The sequence below is a fragment of the Populus euphratica genome, unplaced genomic scaffold (genome assembly GCF_000495115.2).
Source record: "Populus euphratica unplaced genomic scaffold, PopEup_1.0 scaffold1017.1, whole genome shotgun sequence".
NCBI classification, from domain to species: Eukaryota; Viridiplantae; Streptophyta; class Magnoliopsida; order Malpighiales; family Salicaceae; genus Populus; species Populus euphratica.
The window spans coordinates 51,489-72,699 of NW_011500884.1; the positions used below are offsets into that span (position 1 = coordinate 51,489).

The window sequence follows — 21,211 nt, forward strand, 5'->3', positions numbered from 1 at the left end:
ATCTAATTGGATCAATTAAAACAAACTTTATCTTAATTCAAGTAATATTATTAAATAATTAGTAACTCAATAAATCATTCAAAACATAATTTCTCTAATTCAAGCCTAATTAATTCTATAAATAACATCAAATATATTAAAAATACACAATTACAACATTTAAAACTCAAAGTTATCTCATCATCAATAAAATATATAATTATCAAAGACAACATAAATATTTATAAATTAAAATTTAAAATTTAAAATTTATTAATTTAATAATAAAACTCATAAATTTAAGAGATAATAAAACTCTTTCACCTTGATTTTTTGATATTTAGGTGATAATTTTACCTATTATGATAAAGTAAAGACTATTAAAGAAAATTTGGTCGGTTGTTTGTAATAAAAAAAATAATAGAAAAACTCATAAAAATAAGTAAATGATGATTTTAATGTTTTAGTAAAGAATTAAAAGCTGTTTCGAACAATCTAAAGTTGATTCTATTTTAATTTTTTTCAATTCTTAGATTTTTTTAGTAGAATAAAAACCCTAATAATATATATAACCATTATTCTTATTCTGAAAAAAAAAAACAATTTAAGATATCGAATCCTCTTCGAACGCTATTTCCTAAAAATATATATTTTTTTACACTGTGTCATTTTTCTTTTTTTAAATTCCTCAATCTCTTCCCTAAACGTTGAGGTACGGCCCCAAATGATCTGGCAATTTGAGACCGTTAGATCTTACTTTTTAATTGCCTAATTAAAGACGAATTCTAACGTGGTAATTCATCCGTTCTTGTTATCATTATTACTAGCGAGCTAGGCTAGGCTAGGCTACCACAGCTTTCCCTTACATCAAAATCCGAGATAATTAAGCACATTTCTATATATATAAAATAAAAAAAAGTCAAATTCTACCTAATAACAGTGTCCCACTTTCCTTCCAACCTGCCACGTAGAACTTCGTACCTCTTTTGGAGTCCACCTACCAAGTACCTAGATTCCTCATCACTTGACACCTCACGAATTGTATGGAGTGCAGTGCTTAAATATACATACCGAAGCAGAGAGTCTTTCCTCTCCCTTAACTCGTTCTCAGCTAGCATCATCTCCAAAGTCTACCACCGTGGCACCGCCAGTAGACACGTGGCGGTGCATAGTTAAAAAGACACTGAGTACGACTTGTTTACACCATTGGTATGATTGACTTGACCCTCTATTTCTTTTCTTTATGAGAAGAAGTACACTCAAGATGCGTGTGTAATCGATTCAGATCTCCCCAAACACGTGTCACTCTCCTGCTGTCTTAATTTCCCTCTCTTTTTATCTCCTCTCCCAAACTCTCTCCTCCCTTTCACTCACACCGATCTACATGGACCCTTCAAATAAAGGCCAACGCGAGAGAGACGACCTGGAGCTAGCTTCAATGAGCTCAGGAATCTCCTCCAAACTAAGCAGCACGGAGGGTTCTATCAATACCATCAGCTCGGGTGATATTTCCACGACGAGTGGGAGCTCCGGCGAGATTCCAACCTCCGTAGTGGTACCGAGGGATGTTGATTTGGCGAGGGAGGAGTTAAATATGATGGCGATTGTGACGGAGAGAGAGAAGTGTGTAGGGAGGAATAATAAAGGAGTGAGCTGGGGTTACACGTCAGTAATAGGGAGGCGGAAGGAGATGGAGGATGCAGTTGCCGTTATCCCGTGTTTTATGTCTCGCACGTGCAATCACGTTGGAGGTTGTATGGCTCCTGGTTCTAGAACTTCCTCTGAGATCTCTCCCATCCATTTCTTTGGTGTCTATGATGGTCACGGTGGCTCTCAGGTACGTACGAATACTCTACAGTCTACAGTATATTTACATTTCATAACAAATCGTTTAGTAAAATACTAAATACACTTAAAACCTTCAATATAATTATTTATATCTGGTAATATAATTTTGTCAGAAATGAAATTATTCGATCATTAAACAAGGGGCAGGAAGCATTTTGTTTTTCATTAAATAAAGATAGTATAGGTCTTGGATCAAATCGCTCTAAACGTGGTATTTAGCTCTAATAATTTTGTGGAGCATTTTTATTTGTATTTTAATGAGATTTGACGTGCTAAGACACGCATCTGGTTTAGAGTGGTCCATATATCTAGAAGCGACAGACGTTTGATGTTATCAAAGAAGTGTGTCTAGCGTCACGAGTGTCTGTGGGGGTCGTCATCACATATGCATCATCCTACGTCACAGCTTTTTCAATTTTTTTAATAAATTACTATTTTTCTTTGAAAAATTATGAATTTTTTTTTAAACCTAATTTGGTGTATGTTATGTTTGCAAAACATAATACTTTAAAATAACCGTTTATGAAAATATGGGGTTTTAAAAAACAAAAATATTAAACGGGCTGGTAGAAAAAAATAAGATATTAGAGATATAATAAAATTTTAATTATGAAAACTTTGATATAAAAAAGTTATGATAAGATAAATCTAATAATATCAAGAATTTTTTACCCTCGACTAACATTTGAAGTCCTGTTTTTTTTCTTTGTTTTTAATTGTAATTGTTTATTTATTTTTAAATTAAAAGTGTGATTCACTTTAATATTTGTTGGAGATTTTTTTTGGTGTCATTATGTCATTAAATTTATTTTGTCAGGATCTTTCTCATGATAATAGTGTTGTTATCAAAACTTCTATGTACTATTTTTTTTTCTTTCATATAATTGCTTACTTGTCTTTAGGGGAAGAGTGTGTTCTACTCTGATTATATTTTGATGTGTCATTTAATTTGTGATGTTGAAATTTTTTTGGTAGTACTAATGATATTATAATTTTAGTTTTGATTTGTTGTTAGAACTTTTTTCTTCTCAAATCTCCTTATTATAATTTGTGGATGTCTAGTTAACAAATTCTTTCAAATACTATGTTATTAATTAATATCTTAAAATATCATGTTTTTTAATTATGATATGAAATTATGTTAGCTTGTTAATTTTTTTTTGTTTATGTTATCTAGCTAATATATATTTGTAGAGGGTGTTAATTAACAAAAATATTTATTTTTTTCTATTTTGGAAAACAAAAGATTCATTCTAGCATGTGAATGGATAAATAGAAATTGATATATTAGGTTTTTGGGAGAAGGGTGGCGTGAAGTTTTTTTCCCTCTCAAATGAGTACATGTTTAAAAACATATTCATTTATCTAATTTATTTTTTTTTTAAAAAACTCAAAACCTTGCTATTTCCTCATCTAAATTTAGGTGGATAAAAAACCTTAAAGTACTTAAGGCGGAGCCCATAGGTATATCACTATATGTAGAGCAAGGTTAGTTCTTTGGTAGAAATAGCAAATGTGGGCGGTGAATGGATATTGTCTCTTTGCATGCCACACATATAAAAAATATACCAAAAAACATGTGAGATTTATTGTAGTCCCCTTTATATTTTTCTATTCCCATAAAAAAATAAATGCCTTTGTTTTGGTATTTTCACAAGGGTTTATAAGTCATTACTCATTTTACTCGTTTGTTTTGAGGTATTGTTGCCCATTCAATGTTTTAATAAATAGTAAAATAACTAAAATGCCTCATAGCTAAAAAAATAAATGTGTCGGGTAGGGTAATTAGGTGTTTTTTTTTAATATACATGGTAGAATTACTTATAGACTCTTAAATGTAAGATATTTAATTCATTGTTAAGGGCATTTTAGTCTTTTAATCTCAATTCTTTTTGTTAGTTGTAAGTTTGATTGAGAGTAGTTACATAATTTACTATTAAAATAACAATTTTTATTTTAAAAGCCATTAGCGTGTGCAGCGGTTCCAGTTGTAAAAAATAATTGTATGCTATCTTGGATTATTATTCGCAATCTCCTATTTCATTATAGTTGGGGCATGTTCTCTAAATCTAGAGTGTATTGTCAACAATCCTTTTTTTTTTCCTCTTCATTTCTCCTACCTCTATAAATACAGTTTTTTTTTTTTAAATTTACATTTGAGTTTTGATCGCTGTTTTTTAGTCATTTTTTCCTTTCTTGAAGTTATGTTTGTTTTTAATATAACCATTGATTTTTAATTTGCATACATAAGTTATTTCAATTTAGTCCTTTTATTTTAATTTCTTAATTTTTTTCTCTTTGTTTTTTTATCAAAGTTTTTATGGCTTGCAACTTAATCCTTTAAATCAATCAAGCATATGATTTTTGTTTTTTCAATGATAATAATAATTCATTTTAGTCCCTTTTTTTATTCTTTTATTGTTTTTCTTAGCCTTTTTATTAAAGTTTTTATAGTTTAAAATTCTATCATTTAAATTATGTTCATGATTTTTATTTTTTCAATAATAATAATAAAAATAGTGATGAAAATAAAAATATTATTGATGATAATGATAAAAACAATATTAATTAAATTAATAATAATAATAATAATAATGATAATGATTGTGGTGTTAGTTTTTAAAATAATAATAATATTAATAGGAATGTTTTTAGTATTACAAATAATGATAATATTGACAATAATTGTGGTAGTGGTTGTGATGGTTAATTATTACTAATAATAATAATTTTAGCAATAATTGTGATAATAATAATAATGATCATAATAGTGATGATATTACTTATTAATAGTAGTATTTATAAAAATCTTGATTTTTATTTTTCAAATTGTTATTTTTAAAATCCTTTTGTATGATTAAAATTTATTTTTTAAATTTTATCATTTAATTTTTTTTAAGATTGAAATTCATGATTTTTTTATATTGAGTGCTTTATGTTTAGTGACTTAAGTCACATGTTTATATATATATATATATATATATATATATATATATATGTTTTTTCTAGTCATCTAATTTAGACCACGAGTTTGACGGAAATATTGGTTAGCTCTAATTAATGATTTTATGTGTTTGTCATAAGTGTTTTTTTATATATGTTTTTACTCCTTTTTAGTACTGAACATTGATTTTATTAAAAAAAATTTATCTAGCTTCAAGGTGAAATACTGGTACAGAAACTAGTATATTTTGACACGAGACCAATGGTTAGGTGGTCTCATTTCATTTTTTTTTTCTAGGGCTATGAAATATGACTCTCTCACCTAACAAGATCTTTACCGTAGTCATTCAAATATCTAGCATTCTACACCTTGTTTATGTAAGGATAATATCCAATTGCTTGTTTTTAAAATGGTTAAATAATCCGTCAACATGAAATGTTGATAATAATGTAATTGAAGTATTAGTTACTTGTATGGACTATTAATTACATATATAAAGAAAAAATATTTTTTTTAAAGGGAAATTTGTTAGTACAATAAGAAAAAAAAAATAAACACATTATCTAAAAAATAATAAAAAACAAGATATAAAGAAAAAAAAGACTTCAATACACTAACCCTAAGTAAAATTAATTAAAAAATGGATTATATTAATTGAAGTTCACTGAAATTAAATTATTCTTTAAATTTTAACTAGAGTGCTTTTTGCTAAAATAATTTTTTAAAAATAATTATTTTCTCATGATAATAGTGTAAGTATAAATATTACTTTATTTATTTTCATGAAAAACTACTTATTCATTTCAAGAAGAAAATTTATTAGATATATACTCGATAAAAATAGATTATTAAAGAATTTTTGAAAATATAAAAGAAAAATTTAATGTTCTAGATTGATAAAAAAAATCTTATATATAAAAGAAAAATACTATATTATTTATTAACTTGTTCTTTTTATTTGAAAAACAATGAAAAACTTGAAAAAGAAAATTATGGAAAACATAAAAAATGTGTTCTCTAAATTCAATACAATTTTTAATTTAAAAACTAATAATTTCATTTGAGTTCATATGAACTTTGTATTTCAAATCTTTATCATAAAGATTAATTTGTTGATGGATTATTGAATTTTTTTATCCAATTAATAAATCTTGTTTATATTTAATAACTATATCTTACTATTTCTATGAGCAAACAGGATAGAACATCATCACATAATTTTATTGAAGATGACAAACTATTTATAAAATAGCACTAACAAAACAATCACATGATAGTTTATGTAATAATCAAACAATTATAAAACAGAATACAAACAACTATTTTTATTGATTATGTTTCTCTTAAAGATACCAAGTACATGACAAAATGTATAGAGATATTAACATTTACAATAAAGTAAAATACTAAATAATATAAAATAAAATATCATGTCATATACTAAGATATTTGTATGTATAGATAAATATTAAATCATGTCATTAAAAGTAACATCATATTTAGTAAAATATTGTTAACAATAAACAAATAATTATATGAAAGATTAATTTAATTATGCTACAAAATTGATATATTAGTAACATAACAAGCAAATTATATAATAGTGATGAAAAATCATGAATATAAATATATTTGATTGGTTACACTTTTAAAATATTAATTACTCAATCATTTATTTCTTAGATTTCTAAATTTCATCTTGAAGAGAGCAAACACTTACTTTGGATATTTTCAAAGTCATGAGAATGTGTTCAATAATAATATTTTATTTTGGTAGTGTTGTTTTTTTTTCGATTAACGTAGGTGTCCGGGTCAGTGTGGACGCACTTTAATTAATCCCACGGCCTTAAATTTAATGATCATATAAGTTTTTAGTGGCCCTGAGGTTTGCGGAACTTGTATTGGTGATTTTTAGGAAGCAAATCTAGTGTCTGATCAGTTAAGCTACACCCCTAAGGGCTGGTAGTGCTGTTTTTTTTTGTTCGATGACAAGTGTATTTTTAAATCAACTTGCATATTAGTCAATACAAAGTCTTTTTTCAGATGGTCTTAAACACACGTCCTATATTAGCCTGATGTATTAGAAGGATTTTAACCCTAATGTTTGAATTCAGAAAATCAAGGAAGGGACATCCTTCTTTAACCAACATATAAATTCTCAGAGATTATATTAATAGCAACAAGATAAATGAGATGAAATTATTTGGACGAGGTTGTAGGAGACAAGATCTTGGAGACGTGACTGATATGTGATTGGTAAAGTGGATAGAAATAAATTCTTATTCTTCTCTCTTTTTAATGCTTTAATGGTAGGAGATGAGATAACATAAAATGAGATAATATTTATTTTATGCCTATAATATGTTTCTTGAGCATTTTTTCTTGATATATTGTTTAATCATGGTTTTTACATATCCTTTAAATATTTTTTAAACAAATATATTTTCTCCACTCATTATAAATATTTAGTTTCAAGAAAGAAAAAATATACATTAATTTTTGTATTGTCTTTATATCTAAAAATTGAAATGATGGACTTATTTTTTTTATATATTAACAAGAACATAAAGGTAAAAGTGAAATTATTGTTCAACAAGACATAAAATATTATTCATTATAATAATGTAATGACAATATTGCTCTCTGAGTTATAAAACCTTTGAACTAGGTGTTGAGGGAAACAATGATCTTTTTTTGAGGAAAATAAAAATTATTTCTTTAGGTATTATACAATAATAATATTTTAATATGTAATGTATTTATACAAATTTATAAGATGGAAATTGAATTGAAAAAAAAAAATCATAAAATAGTTCCTTATAAGATAATTTCATGTATCATGAAATTGATCTCTAGAGAGAAATATAATTTTCCTTTTTGTAGCCATGTTAAAATTTAACACTACTGAATTTATACCTGTTCAAAGCATATATATATATTGATCCTATGTTTTGGTTTGTAATTTATAGGTAGCTAATTTCTGTAAAGAGAGAATGCATGAAGTTATACTAGAAGAGTGGGATCGTGATCAAACAATTCATGGCTGTGAATGGCAGAGAAGATGGGAAGCTACATTTTCTAGTGGTTTTGGGAGGGCTGACAATGAGGTATTGACCCAGGGAGTTGCACCCGAAATGGTGGGATCAACAGCAGTCGTTGTCGTGCTATCTGGTTGTCAGATTATTACATCCAACTGTGGTGACTCCAGGGCTGTACTTCTTCGGAGGACGGAAGCTATTCCTCTTACTGTTGACCATAAGGTTATATCTGAATCTTTTAATGCTTTTTGTGCATTATTTTTTAAAGTTATTCATTTAAGTGTTTATCTGATTTCCCCTCCAAAGAATTCTATTACTGGAACTGATATCTTTATCTAAATCATCACCACGCCTTATTTTAGGTCACCTGGATGACGGTAAATTTCCGTATGATACCCCTTAGTCTTCTGCACTTGTGGCATTTACTTCTACACATCACCTATGGCAACTGAATAAAATGAAGAATAGAGTTCTAAGATATATGAAATGCAAAATAGAGTATAAGTTCCTCCAATATAGTGTTCTGCGCATATTTTTGGGTACTTTCTAAGGTTAAATGGAAGGCTTCACAACTGCAAGACATTCAAAATGTCAAATTGTCCATTTCCATGTAGAGGGCTTAAAATACTTTGTTTACAGCATACACACATACATACTAGGTGCTCGTTCAAAACTTAACACAATTTTATCTCGTATTAACAAGATTTAGGACATATATTGTTTCTTTTTCAGCCTGACAGAAGTGATGAACTAATGAGAATTGAAGGGCAAGGGGGGAGAGTCATAAACTGGAATGGTGCTAGGGTACTTGGGGTCCTTGCTATGTCCAGAGCTATAGGTTTTTTTTCTATCCACAAGTCTCTTCATATTAAATATCCTCTTCATATTTTGTAGAACATTTATTTTTCTTTTGCACTTGTTGTTGAATTATCTTTGATTAATCATTGTATACTGGTGGACATGATTATGCTATCTTGCTTCTTCCGGTAGCTATGCCTCTTCTGTTGTGCTGAAGACTAAATTTCACAAGTTTCACGGGATTGTCAATCTCTACACTCGGACTAAGAATTCTCGTAGTTTTGAATTGCCATGACAAAATAATATCATGTTTCTTTGTGTCCTCATATATAGTACCATAATTGACCACCTGTCTGCACACAAAAATAGAATTCTATATTATTCTAGGTAAACACAAGCACACATATGCACTTATATTTTGGGTCATAGGTAATGTTTCCTTTGATTAGCATATTTGAAAACATGTTTTTGTTGCTGTTTCCTTTTCATGACTTCACATCTCAATCAGTAATGTTGTTTATACTGGATCAGAAAACTTGTTCATCAGTGTCTTAGGGTGATTGACAACTTTAAAGCCAAGTGTTTGCTGTTTGAATTGCACACAACAATGAGATCCTGGTGTGATTGTCTCATTATCTGTTGAAAGATTGATAAATCACTTTGCTTCAAAATTATTACGAATAAGTAGGGCTTTTATTGAATGTATCATTAAAAATCTTGCATATTGATCTGATCATCCCTCTGTAAATCGTTTAATGACATTTTTTCCCATTATTTTGATGGTATGGTATAGAAGAATTGTATTTGTTATGTGAATCTCTGGTGGTTGTGCACTTTTTGAAGTTTTGCGAGTCTTGTGGTGTTTCCTTGATGCACCATCCTCGAAACAAGTACTTGACAACATTATTGTTGGTCTGTTATAACTATAGTGCTGCTATGACAGGCATCTTGGATCCCATCCATTTTCGTAGGCCGTTGGTTGGGTTTGTCCTTGTAGTTAATTGACGCTCTTTTGAGGATTCTTAATGTTTTTTTATTTTTATTTAATGAGAAAGAGGGTTCTTATTGTTGTTGAATCACCAACACTTGTTGCTGTGGTTTATAATTAGAAAGGAATATGATATTGAACGACCTGATTCCTATGATATGACATGGAAGGAAGAAAATTGTATAAAAAGTTATGTGTTCTTTAATTTCTAGTGGTGGTTTAATTGTTTTTTTGTTGTCTATCAGGGAAGGCTCAGTACTCGTAAATAAACTCAAAATATGAAATATCAAACATGCTCCTTCGAGAATTTTTGGGAATCCATCTTGCCTTTTTGGCTAACTACTTTAGAAGGACAATAGTTACTGAATTTCATTGCAGCTTACTTTCATGTCCTAGGTGATCGCTATTTAAGGCCATGGATAATACCGGTGCCTGAGGTTACTTTCATGACTAGGACTGATGAGGATGAATGCTTGATTTTGGCGAGTGATGGTCTTTGGGATGTCATGACAAATGAAGAGGTGGGAGAAGTTGCTCGCCGGATACTAAGAAGGTGGCGCAGATCATCTGATGGTTTTTCACCAGCACAAACCGTTGCTGATAATCTCCAAGAAATAGCATATGGCAGAAACAGCTCTGATAACATTTCAATCATTGTTGTTGATCTGAAAAAGAGAAGGCGCCAGGTGAGGCAGTCAAGAGGGGACTAGGATCACTTGCACTGCCTCCTATTTCCTTGAAATACCATTATCTCTCCTCTCAAAGTTAGAGCTGAGTTCAATTGTTTGAAGTTCATTGTCTCTGATAGACTGGACTCTCATCATGTGACTCAATAGGTTTGAGCTCCTATTCCTGACCTGTATAGAACCGGCAGACAACTGCTGCTTCATAACATCCAGAACTGGTTCCCTGTCGCCAGAAGAATAGATCAATCCTTACTTTTAACTGGTTTGATCAAAACGAAAAAAAAGAAGAAGAAAAACTTAATTGAAAAGAAGAAAAGTGGTTGCATGATATTCCTGTAAGCAAGAGGAAAAAAACTGGGAGATTGCAAGATCATTCTTGCTTCTGTTTTTCAATTTGAAGTTATTGTTTGGTTTGTGTTGGAAATAACTATTCTGTCTTCAGTCTTGATGCCTGGGAGGTCGAATAAGATTGACAGTACTTGTCAAATCGCAGGCATTTGTTAAATCATGAAATTGTGCCCCGTTTGTTCACTGGCGATTTGTGAAAAGCTTAATATCCAAGCTGTTGCAGGGTTTTATAGAGTAGCTCGTATGCAGCAGGAAAACTAACGTGTTCGGCAACTCTTTAAACAAAATTGAAATAAAGTGTCCTAGTTCCAGCCTTGCTTACGTCCTTTTGGTCCTTATCACTACAAAATTTAAAAAAAGTGTCCTAGTTCCTGCTTTGCTTACCTCCTTTTGGTCCTTATCACTCCAACCCCCTTGGTGACCAGAGAAATCAAGAATGGAGATCCTTCTCGTTGGCTAGCTATGTACTACATAATGCCTTGATCTTCTTGTTGGCTAGCTATATTTCAGGTTTGATTGTTAGATTAACATAACACAATTGGTGTGGCAAAAGTACACTAGACAATGTGTAGTTCCTAGTGGATTGGAACTATAAAATTGTATCTTTGCGTTTAACAAAACCAACTTAATGAAGTGGTGCTGAGTGGTAAAATAATTTTTTTTACGGGATTCATTAGCTATTCTATAATTGACTAGGGGCTTATATTATTTTTTTCACAGTAAAATAACCCTCAAAGAAATAAAACCATTCAACTCCCTTGTGAATGCTTTTTTGGAATTCCATTTCTGAAAGCACAATCCAATTACCATGTTACCCTTGATCCAAAATTTTTAATTCAAGACTTGAAGGGCTTTTTTGTACCTTCATGTTGGTTTTTTCATTGTTCTTAATCTCTAGGTGACCAGTGTTTGTGAAAATTATATTTTTTTTTTAATCAAGGTCTCATTTTTTTATGTGACCTACTTGTTTTTGAGAAATAAGAAGAATTTTAGCATTGGTCTCATTTTTCTAATTGACTTATCCATTTATAAAAAACATGAAAGTTTTTCAAGATTGATCTCATTTCTTTAAGTATCCTGCTTGACTAAGGAAAATAAAAAGATTTTTCAGTGCTAGTCTTATTTTTTGAGAAATCTACCCATTTGTGAAAAATATAAGATTTTTTCAATATGGTTTTATTTTTTTAGATGACTTACCTGTTTGTGAAAATTATAAAGATTTTTTTAATCATTATAGAGACATAGACATGTAGTTCCTTTTCAATTATTTTTCCAATTATATTCCTTTATGCTAAAACTTTAGGGACAACCTCCAAAACTTGACTACCTCTTAAAAATATAGTTATTGACACTCCTCCAATTAACCCAAGGTTGTCTCCCTTATATACTAAATGAATATTTATCTCAGCTAGTACCTGACCAAAATAATTTACTGATTCTAAAAACTCTATTTCCTTCCCAGTACCGGATCCACCGAAGACACAAATATTTTTTATGTGATGACTTGAGGAACATGTCATTTCTACACACTTTTATATATGTTGAATGTATGGGTTGAGTAGAAATGAAGGGAAGAAAGAAAAGATTTTATAGATGAGAATTTGAAAATGCAATCATATCACCTATATGTAGGTCAGCTGGAGTCTCTCACACTTTCTTTCTATTTATCTATTTTATTTTTATTTAAAAAAAACATGTGTATGTACAAGTAATTGTTATTATAACTCACTCCTTTTCTTGATTTTATGTTTAAGAACAACTTAAATGCTCTTTACGGGTTAGGGATAGGCTTCCCATCCAGTTTTTTTAAAAATCGGCAAACATGGTCTTTTTTAGTCAGATTCCCAAGACTAAGTCGATCATGTTCTTTATTGAATTGTGGCCATAAATCATGAATTGCACAATGCACATCTCCACTAGGATGCGAACCACAATTTTTAATTCAAGACTTGAAGGGCTTTTTTGTACTTTCATATTGGTTTTTTCATTGTTCTTAATCTCCAGCTGATCTACTCGTTTATGAAAATTATATTTTTTTTAATCAAGGTCTCATTTCTTTATGTGACCTACTTGTTTTTGAGAAATAAGAAGAATTTTAGCATTGGTCTCATTTTTCTAATTGACCTATCCATTTGTGAAAAATATGAAAGTTTTTCAACATGGTTTTATTTTTTCAGATGACTTACCCATTTGTGAAAATTATAAAGATTTTTTTTTTAATCATTGTGGAAACTTGTAGTTTGATTAGTACTTAAAAGTGCATTTTTATCATGGTTTTATATCATTATTTTGCACTTGAAGTATCAATAACTCCTTAACTAAAGCATGTTTTATAATATTATATATAATAATATAAGATACCTATAATTTATGGTAAATATCTATTTTTAATTAATAATATAAGATACCTTTAATTTGTGGTAAATGTTCATTTTAAATGCAGGCCTATCACATAAATGAAAGGATTGATTGATGACTTTAAGAATTGAAATTGAACGGACAAAGAGATGGCCAAACTTAGAAAGGAGATGCTGGTGCAATCCAAACCGGAACACTGTTCGGTAATTGAGTCATATCTGGAGTTGTAGATCTCATATTTAGGTCCACTTTATATGGCTAGAAAGGTAAGACATAGGCCTACAACTTTCATATGGCACCCAAGATCTAAAAAGGTCATTTTCAAATCCAAATTGGAGCAACAACAAAGAAGCCCGAATCTATCTTCCAGCCTGAGCACTGTTCAATGTTTGACCTATATCTGGAGTTCTAGAAGTCCACATGAGTTGAATTGTTTACACAAGAAATCTGAGACAATTTTCTACAATTTTCATATTTCGAGTGGCTCCAATTTTGATGTTAGCAATGACATTGTGGGCAGAAAAAAGAAGATAAGGATTGTCACCAAGTCAAGAGTTAGCCACCCACTCATCAATTAGTCATCAAATCAATATTTCCCAATTTTGGCCTATAAAAGGAGGCATTTGCCATGCATTTAGGCATCCTGGTCTCCAGATCAAGATCATGCTTTTGCTTTCTCTCTTTGTATTTTTTGTAATGTTTATGCTTTGCTTTTATTAATATCAAGTTTATGCCTTTCATTTCCTTTCATTTACTTAGTTAACTTTTATCTTATTTATGTTCTTATTTTGTTTATTTATTTTTCTTTCTTTCATTATGTCTAGTTAAGTTTATTATGTCAAGGTGAAAAGGTTACACTAATAGTGTTAGAATAAGTATAGTGTAAACTTAATATGGACTTTAATGTTTGATACTAATATATTTTATATTTGTTATCTTGTTCACTCTTTAATACTCTGCTTGTTAAATGACTAATCTTGATTTATGTTGTATAACAATTGGTACAACAAATGCTTGGCACTTTCATAGCCCATACTATATGGTATAACCGACATCTGAGCTATGAAAAGAACTTGATTTGTTGTTAACATAAGTTATAATCATGAATGCTTGACGAAATTTACAAGTATTAGCATTAATTAAATAAGATGACTAATGTAATCATGTTAACAATCTATAATCTGATTAGAACCTCCTTTGTGTGTGGTTTCCAATTGAATAATAAGAGTTTATACTATACTTGTTTGACATACCATTAGTGGATCCTCTAACCTTGACATTTGTTATTATTATTGTTTAATCCTTACATTAATTTTTCATCTTCATCTTCTTCTTCTCCTTCTTTTTCTTTATTATCATTATTATTATTACTATTATTATTAGTATTACTACTACTACTACTACTACTACTACTACTATTATTGTTATTGTTATTATTGTAATTACTATTATTATTGTTGTTGTTGTTGTTATTAGTATTATTGTTATTTATAATTTGTACAATTAACCTCCCTATGGTTCGACCCCGGTCTTGCCGGGACACTCTTGCACTTGGGAGAAGACATCAATCTTTTAGTCGTGTCAAGTTTTTGGCGCCGTTGCTGGGGAGGTAAGTTTTGTATAAATTATAATATTTATTTTATTTTCTCTTTTCACTTTTCTTGTATATAACTTTGTTTCTTTTCTCTTATTTCTTCTTCTTTTGTTTTCTTTTTCCTTTTATTCTATTCCTACACGTGCATGAGAGTGTGGTTACGTACATCAAGTGGTAGACTTTGTAGGGTATATTCATCATTTTTAGAAAATATAGCCGAAGAAGATAATCAATCACTTCATAATGAGAATAATGAGAATAACCGTGCGAGAACACTTAGAGACCACATAAATCCCACAAGAACAAGTGCACCATCATGCATAGTTTTTCCTCCCGATGCATCTCATTTTAATTTTAAGCCAGACATTATTCAACTTTTACCTTCTTTTCATGGCTTAGAATTGGAAAATCCATACTTGCATTTAAGGGAATTTGAGGAGGTCTGCAACACATATAATAATTTAAATTGTAGCATGAACACCATCAGATTAAAGCTTTTTTTTTTTTTCATTAAAAGATAAAGCTAAAACATGGCTACAAAATTTGAGATCAGGATCCATTCGTGATTGGGATGAAATGCAACAACAGTTTTTAAAGAAGTTTTTCCCATCTCATCGAACAAACTCTTTCAAAAGACAAATCACCACTTTCACTAAAAAACCAGGAGAAACATTTTACCAATGTTGGGATAGGTATCGAGACTTGCTTAGTACTTGCCCTCATCATGGTTTTGAAACATGGAGATTGGTTTCACATTTCTATGAAGGGTTAACACCTAGAATAGACAAATGGTTGAATTGATGTGTAATGAAACTTTTGAAGATAAAGATCCTAATGAAGCAATGAAGTACTTAGACTTGTTAGATGAAAATGCTCAAAATTGGGACACCGCGGGTACTTATGAGGTACCGAGTAAAACTCAACCTCATACATCTAATGGAGGCATGTACAACCTTAGGGAAGATCATGATCTTCAAGCCAAGTTTGCATCTTTAGCTAGAAAAGTCAAGGCATTAGAATTGAAAAAGTGGTCAAATAAAATTTGTTCAAAACATTGTGTGTCAAATATATGAAACAAATGAACACTCAACCAATAATTGTCCAACCTTGCCTTCTTTTAAGGAATGTCTCTATGAACAAGCTCATGCTTTAAACAGTTTCCAAAGGCCTAACCACAACCCATACTCCCAAACATATAACCCTGGTTGGAGAAATCACCCAAATTTTAGTTGGAAGAGTCATAACAACAATGCACAAACTTCATAACCATTGTTTCAAGCACACCATAATTTCCAAAATTCTCATGGATATGCACCTCCTTATGCTCCACCTCCTAGAAGAAATCTTGAGGAAACATTGCATGCATTCATTGAAAAGCAAGAGACAATCAATACTCAACTTGCTCAAAACATGACAGCTTTTAAATATACTCTTGCAAAATTAACATCTGCTCTCAGTTTTCAAGAGAAAGGTAAGTTTCCATCTCAACTACAGCAAAATCCCAAGGAGCAATACAATACGAATGCAAGTAGTTCTGGAAGTCAACACATGGATCAAATCAAATCAGTCATCACTCTTCGTAGTGGTAAGGTTATTAAAAAAACCCACTCTTGAACCTTGTGAGAAAGATGATGAGTCATTCTCTAAGGGTAAGGAAGGGGTTGAATCTGAATATTGCAAGGAAAAGATTGATTCCCTGCCAGCACTTCCATTTCCTTATACCATGACTAATCAGGAAGAAATCGAGGATGAAAAAGGCATCGAAAATGTTGATGCGGATCTTTTATCAAAAGTGATAATAGATTCGACACCCGACATCACACCAATCAATGATTACTTTCCTGATGAATCTTTACTTTCACTTAGTTCAATGCCTTGGTTTGCTAAACATATCAATTTTCTTGCTTCAGGAGTTTTGCTAGCTCACTGGAGTACCGAAGACAAAAGAAAATTTTTGAGCAACGTGCAAAAATTTTATTGGGATGACCTTTACTTATTCAATTATTGTCCTGATCAAATATTTCAAAGATGCATTCCCGACAATGAGGTAAGTAATGTCATTAAATTTTGTCACTCTAAGGCACGTGGGGATCATTTCTTATCAAAAAAGAGAATTGTAGAAATCTTACAAAATGGATTTTACTGGCCCACCAACATATTCAAGGAATCACATGCATTCCGCAAAACCTATGAAAATTGTCAAAAAGTGGGATTTATTTCGACACACAAAGAGTCTTTAGATAATGTTCTATTGACTCTTAAGTCTCATCATAGTCGAGATAAGCATCGTGCAATTCATGACTTATGAACCCATTTTCATAAAGAACATGATCAACTTAGTCTTGGGAATCTGACTAAAAAAGACCCTGTTTGCCAGTTTTTAAGAAAATTGGAAGGGAAGCCTATCCCCGACCCATAGAGGGCGTTTGACACGACTAAAAGATTGATGTCTTCTTCCAAGTGCAGGAGTGTCGAAGTAATAAATAACCCGGCAAGACCGGGGTCGAACCATAGGGAAGTTAATTGTACAAATTATAAATACAATAATACAACAATAATAATAACAACAACAACAATAATAATAATAGTAATAACAATAATAATAACAATAATAACAATAACAATAATAATAATAGTAGTAATACTAATATTAATAGTAATAACAATAATAACAATAATAAAGAAAAAGAAGGAGAAGAAGAAGAAGAAGATGAGAACTTTGAGATGGAATATTAACGTAAAGATTTAACAACGATAACAATAAAGGTCAAGGTTAGAGGATCCACTAATGGTATGTCAAACAAGTATAGTATAAACTCTTATTATTCAATTGGAAACCACACATAAAGGAGGTTCCAATCAGATTATATATTGTTAACATGATTACATTAGTTATCTTATTCGATTAATGCTAATACTTGTAAATCTCGTCAAGCATTCATGATTATAACTTATGTTAACAACAAATCAAGTTCCTTTCATAACTCAGGTGTCGGTTATACCATACAATATGAACTATGAAAGTGCCAAGCATTTGTTGTACCAAGTGTTATATAACATAAATCAAGATTAGTCATTTAACAAGCAAAGTATTAAAGAGTGAACAAGATAACAAATACAAAACATGTTAGTATCAAACATTGAAGTCCATATTGAGTTTACACTATACTTATTCTTACACCATTAGTATAACCTTTTCACCTTGACATAATAAACTTAGCTAGACATATTGAAAGAAAGAAAAATAGATAAACAAAATAAGAACATAAATAAGATAAAAGTTAACTAAGTAAATGAAAGGAAATGAAAGGCATAAACTTAATATTAATGAAAGCAAAGCATAAATATTACAAAAAATACAAAGAGAGAAAGCAAGAGCATGATCTTGATCTGGAAACCAAGATGCCTAAATGCATGGCAAATGCCTCCTTTTATAGGCCAAAATTGGGAACTATTGATTTGATGACTAATTGATGAGTGGGTGGCCAACTCTTGACTTGGTGACAATCCTTATCTTCTCTTGTCTGCCTAAAACGTCATTGATAATGTCAAAATTGGAGCCCCTTGAAAACATGAAAGTTGTAGGTAATTGTCTCAGCTTTCTTGTGTAAAAACTTCAGCTCATTTTGACTTCTAGAACTCCAGATATGGCCACAATACTAAATAGTGCTTAGGCTGGAGGACAGATTCGGGCTTCTTTGTTGTTGCAACAATTTGGACTTGAAAATGGCCTTTTTAGATCTTGGGCTCCATATGAAAGTTGTAGGCCTATGTATTACCTTTCCATCCATATAAAGTAGATTTAAATCTGAGATCTATAGCTCCAGATATGACCTAATTGCCGAACAGTGTTCCGATTTGGATTGCACCGACATTTATTTTCTAATTTTGGTCATCTCTTTGCCCTTGCAATTTAAGTTCTTAAAGTCATCAATCAATCCTTTCATTTATGTGATAGGCCTGCATTTAAAATTAACATTTACCACAAATTAAAGGTATCTTATATTATTAGATATATTATTATAAAACATGCTTTAGTTAAGGAGTTATTGATACTTCAAGTGCAAAATTATGATATAAAACCTTGATAAAAATGCACTTTTAAGTACTAATCACACCCCCTAACCAGCTTATTACTAGTCCCTAGTAATCAAAGCGTTAAAATAGAAAAACAATTTGCAAATTCCACAAAGCAAGGTATTCATCATTTAACTTCCATTAATCTATCCTAATAAACAAACCTGGTCAATACCTGGTCAATACCTCTTAACAAGATATTCATAAACCTTTCTTTTGTGCTCAATGTATCAATACATAATTATGGGACTTTTCTTGAAAGAAAATAAAATTTTTGTTCTAATGTTTAAGGTTAACTTTCTTGGGTTAGGATTATTATTTTTGTCTTTTTTTTTTAAATATATATACATATAATTTAAAAACACCATGCATCTTTAACCCATGTAACGAGCTTTCGGCTAATGACTCCCTGACCAGTTGGTCTTAGGGCATTAGGTGTTAAGACACCCCTACGAGCTTAGTAACTCGGGTCGCAGATACTGATATATAGATAGTGCAATGTTTGATTCCCTTAAGCTTTTCTTCTCAACCCATGTAACAAGTGTTGGGCCAATAGCTCCCAAGTCAGTTGACTTTAGGGTATTAGGTGTTAAAACACCCCTTCGGGCTTAATTGCTTAGGTTAGGGAGGCTACGAAACCAAACTTATCTACATTTTTATTATTATTATTTTTTTTCTTTCTTTTCTTTTTTCTTTTCTTTTTTCTTTTCTTTTTTCTTTTCTTTTTTTTTTATTATTATATTTGTTTTTTTTTTTTTTTTTAATTATATACAATCCCTTTCCCTTAGTTGTTACCTTTAACAAAAGAACATAAATAATGTAATAATCCAATATGCAACCCACAATCATATGTTAAAGTGTGTGTGTTGAAATTAAGATTTAAGAATAGATGTTAAATAAGTATATGAGCAGAATTGAGTGATAACAATGTGAGAGTTTGTAAACCTGAATATTTCAAGAAGTATTATAATAGACCTTGTTAAGAATGGTTACTAAGATGCGTCTCAAGAGTCACTTTAACAAAAGAGCTCCTTTACTCTGCCATCCTAGTAACAACAATTATGCATATGCTTTATGAAATGAAAAATAATTTTTTTTTATCAACTACTACCCTCTCCCCCAACCAAAACGAGACATTGTCCTCAATGTTTAAAGGTAGAAAGATACAGTATAAAAGATATCACCTGAAATAACGAACATTGACAAACCTGAAACACACTTAAACAAATATACAAAACAACAAAACACAAATATTATGCTATTAATAAAACCAAAAGACACAAGTTTTTACTAACAAAAATTCAAATCGCAGTTGTGATTATGACTCACATCTTCCCTTGGTTTTACGTCCAAGAACGGCTTAAACACCCTCTATGGGTTGGGGATAGGCTTCCCATCCAGTTTTCTTAAAAACCGGCAAACAGGGTCTTTTTTAGTCAGATTCCCAAGACTATGTCGAGCATGTTCCTTATGGAATATTGGCCATAAATCATGAATTGCACGATGCTTATCTTGACTATGATGAGACTTAAGAGTCAATAGAAGATTATCTAAAGACTCTCTATGTTTTGAAATAAATCCCACCTTTTGATAATTTTCACAGGTTTTGCGGAATGCATGTGATTCCTTGAATATGGTGGGCCAATAAAATCCGCTTTGTAAGATTTCTACAATTCTCTTTTTTGATGAGAAATGATCCCCACGTGCCTTAGAGTGACAAAATTTAATGAAATTACTTACCTCATTGTCGAGAATGCATTTTTGAAATATTTGATCAGGATAATAATTGAATAAGTAAGGGTCATCCCAATAAAAATTTTGCACATTGCTCAAAAATTTTCTTTTGTCTTCGGTACTCTAGTGAGCTGGCAAAAATCCTGAAGCAAGAAAATAGATATTTTTAGCAAATCAAGACATTGAACTAAGAGAAAGTAGAGATTCATCAGGAAAGTAATCATCGATTGGTGTGATGTTGGGTGTCAAATCTATTGTCACTTTTGATAAAAGATCCGCATCAACATTTTCGGTGCCTTTTTCATCCTTGATTTCTTCTTGATTGGTCATGGCATGAGAAAATGAAAGTGCTGGAGCGGAATTAGTCTTTTCTTTGCAATGTTCAGATTCAACCCTTTCCTTACCCTTAGAGATTGACTCATCATCTTTTTCACAAGGTTCAAGAATTGGTTTTTGAATAACCTTACCACTATAAAGAGTGATAACTGATTTGACTTGATCCATGTGTTCACTTCCAGGACTACTTGCAATTGCATTATATTGCCCCTTGGGATTTTGCTGTGGTTGAGATGGAAACTTACCTTTCTCTTGAAAATTGAGAGTAGATGTGAATTTTGCAAGAGTATCTTTAAAGTCTGTTATGCTTTGAGCAAGTTGAGTGTTGATTGTCTCTTGCTTTTCAATGAATGCATACAAAGTTTCCTCAAAATTTCTTCTAGGAGGTAGAGAATAAGGAGGTGCATATCCATAAGAATTTTGGAAATTATGGTGTGCTTGAAACTATGGTGGTGAAGTTTGTGCATTGTCACTCTTCCAACT

General features: G+C 30.7%; 1 protein-coding gene across 2 annotated transcripts; it reads left to right on the top strand.

The window, feature by feature from the left end:
• The first annotated feature begins 1,080 nt into the window (after positions 1 to 1,080).
• On the top strand, positions 1,081 to 10,836 carry LOC105116705 (probable protein phosphatase 2C 6). 2 transcript variants are annotated; one of them, XM_011014160.1, is made up of 4 exons: positions 1,081 to 1,816; positions 7,741 to 8,031; positions 8,542 to 8,647; positions 9,974 to 10,836. In XM_011014160.1, the coding sequence occupies exons 1-4, from the start codon at positions 1,364 to 1,366 to the stop codon at positions 10,303 to 10,305; spliced, it is 1,182 nt and encodes a 393-aa protein (XP_011012462.1). In that variant the 5' UTR covers positions 1,081 to 1,363; the 3' UTR covers positions 10,306 to 10,836. The 2 variants fall into 2 exon arrangements, with proteins under 2 accessions (XP_011012462.1, XP_011012464.1); XM_011014162.1 differs by having other exon boundaries at positions 1,083 to 1,816; positions 9,992 to 10,836.
• Positions 10,837 to 21,211: the final 10,375 nt, after the last annotated feature.

Bases quoted from the DNA above. Each gene is read 5' to 3' on its own strand.
- LOC105116705 (XM_011014160.1), top strand. From the start codon at position 1,364: ATGGACCCTTCAAATAAAGGCCAACGCGAGAGAGACGACCTGGAGCTA. The intron at 8,032-8,541 runs GTTATATCTGAA...TTTCTTTTTCAG, and splicing joins CTCTTACTGTTGACCATAAG to CCTGACAGAAGTGATGAACT. The intron at 8,648-9,973 runs GTTTTTTTTCTA...ATTTCATTGCAG, and splicing joins TGCTATGTCCAGAGCTATAG to CTTACTTTCATGTCCTAGGT.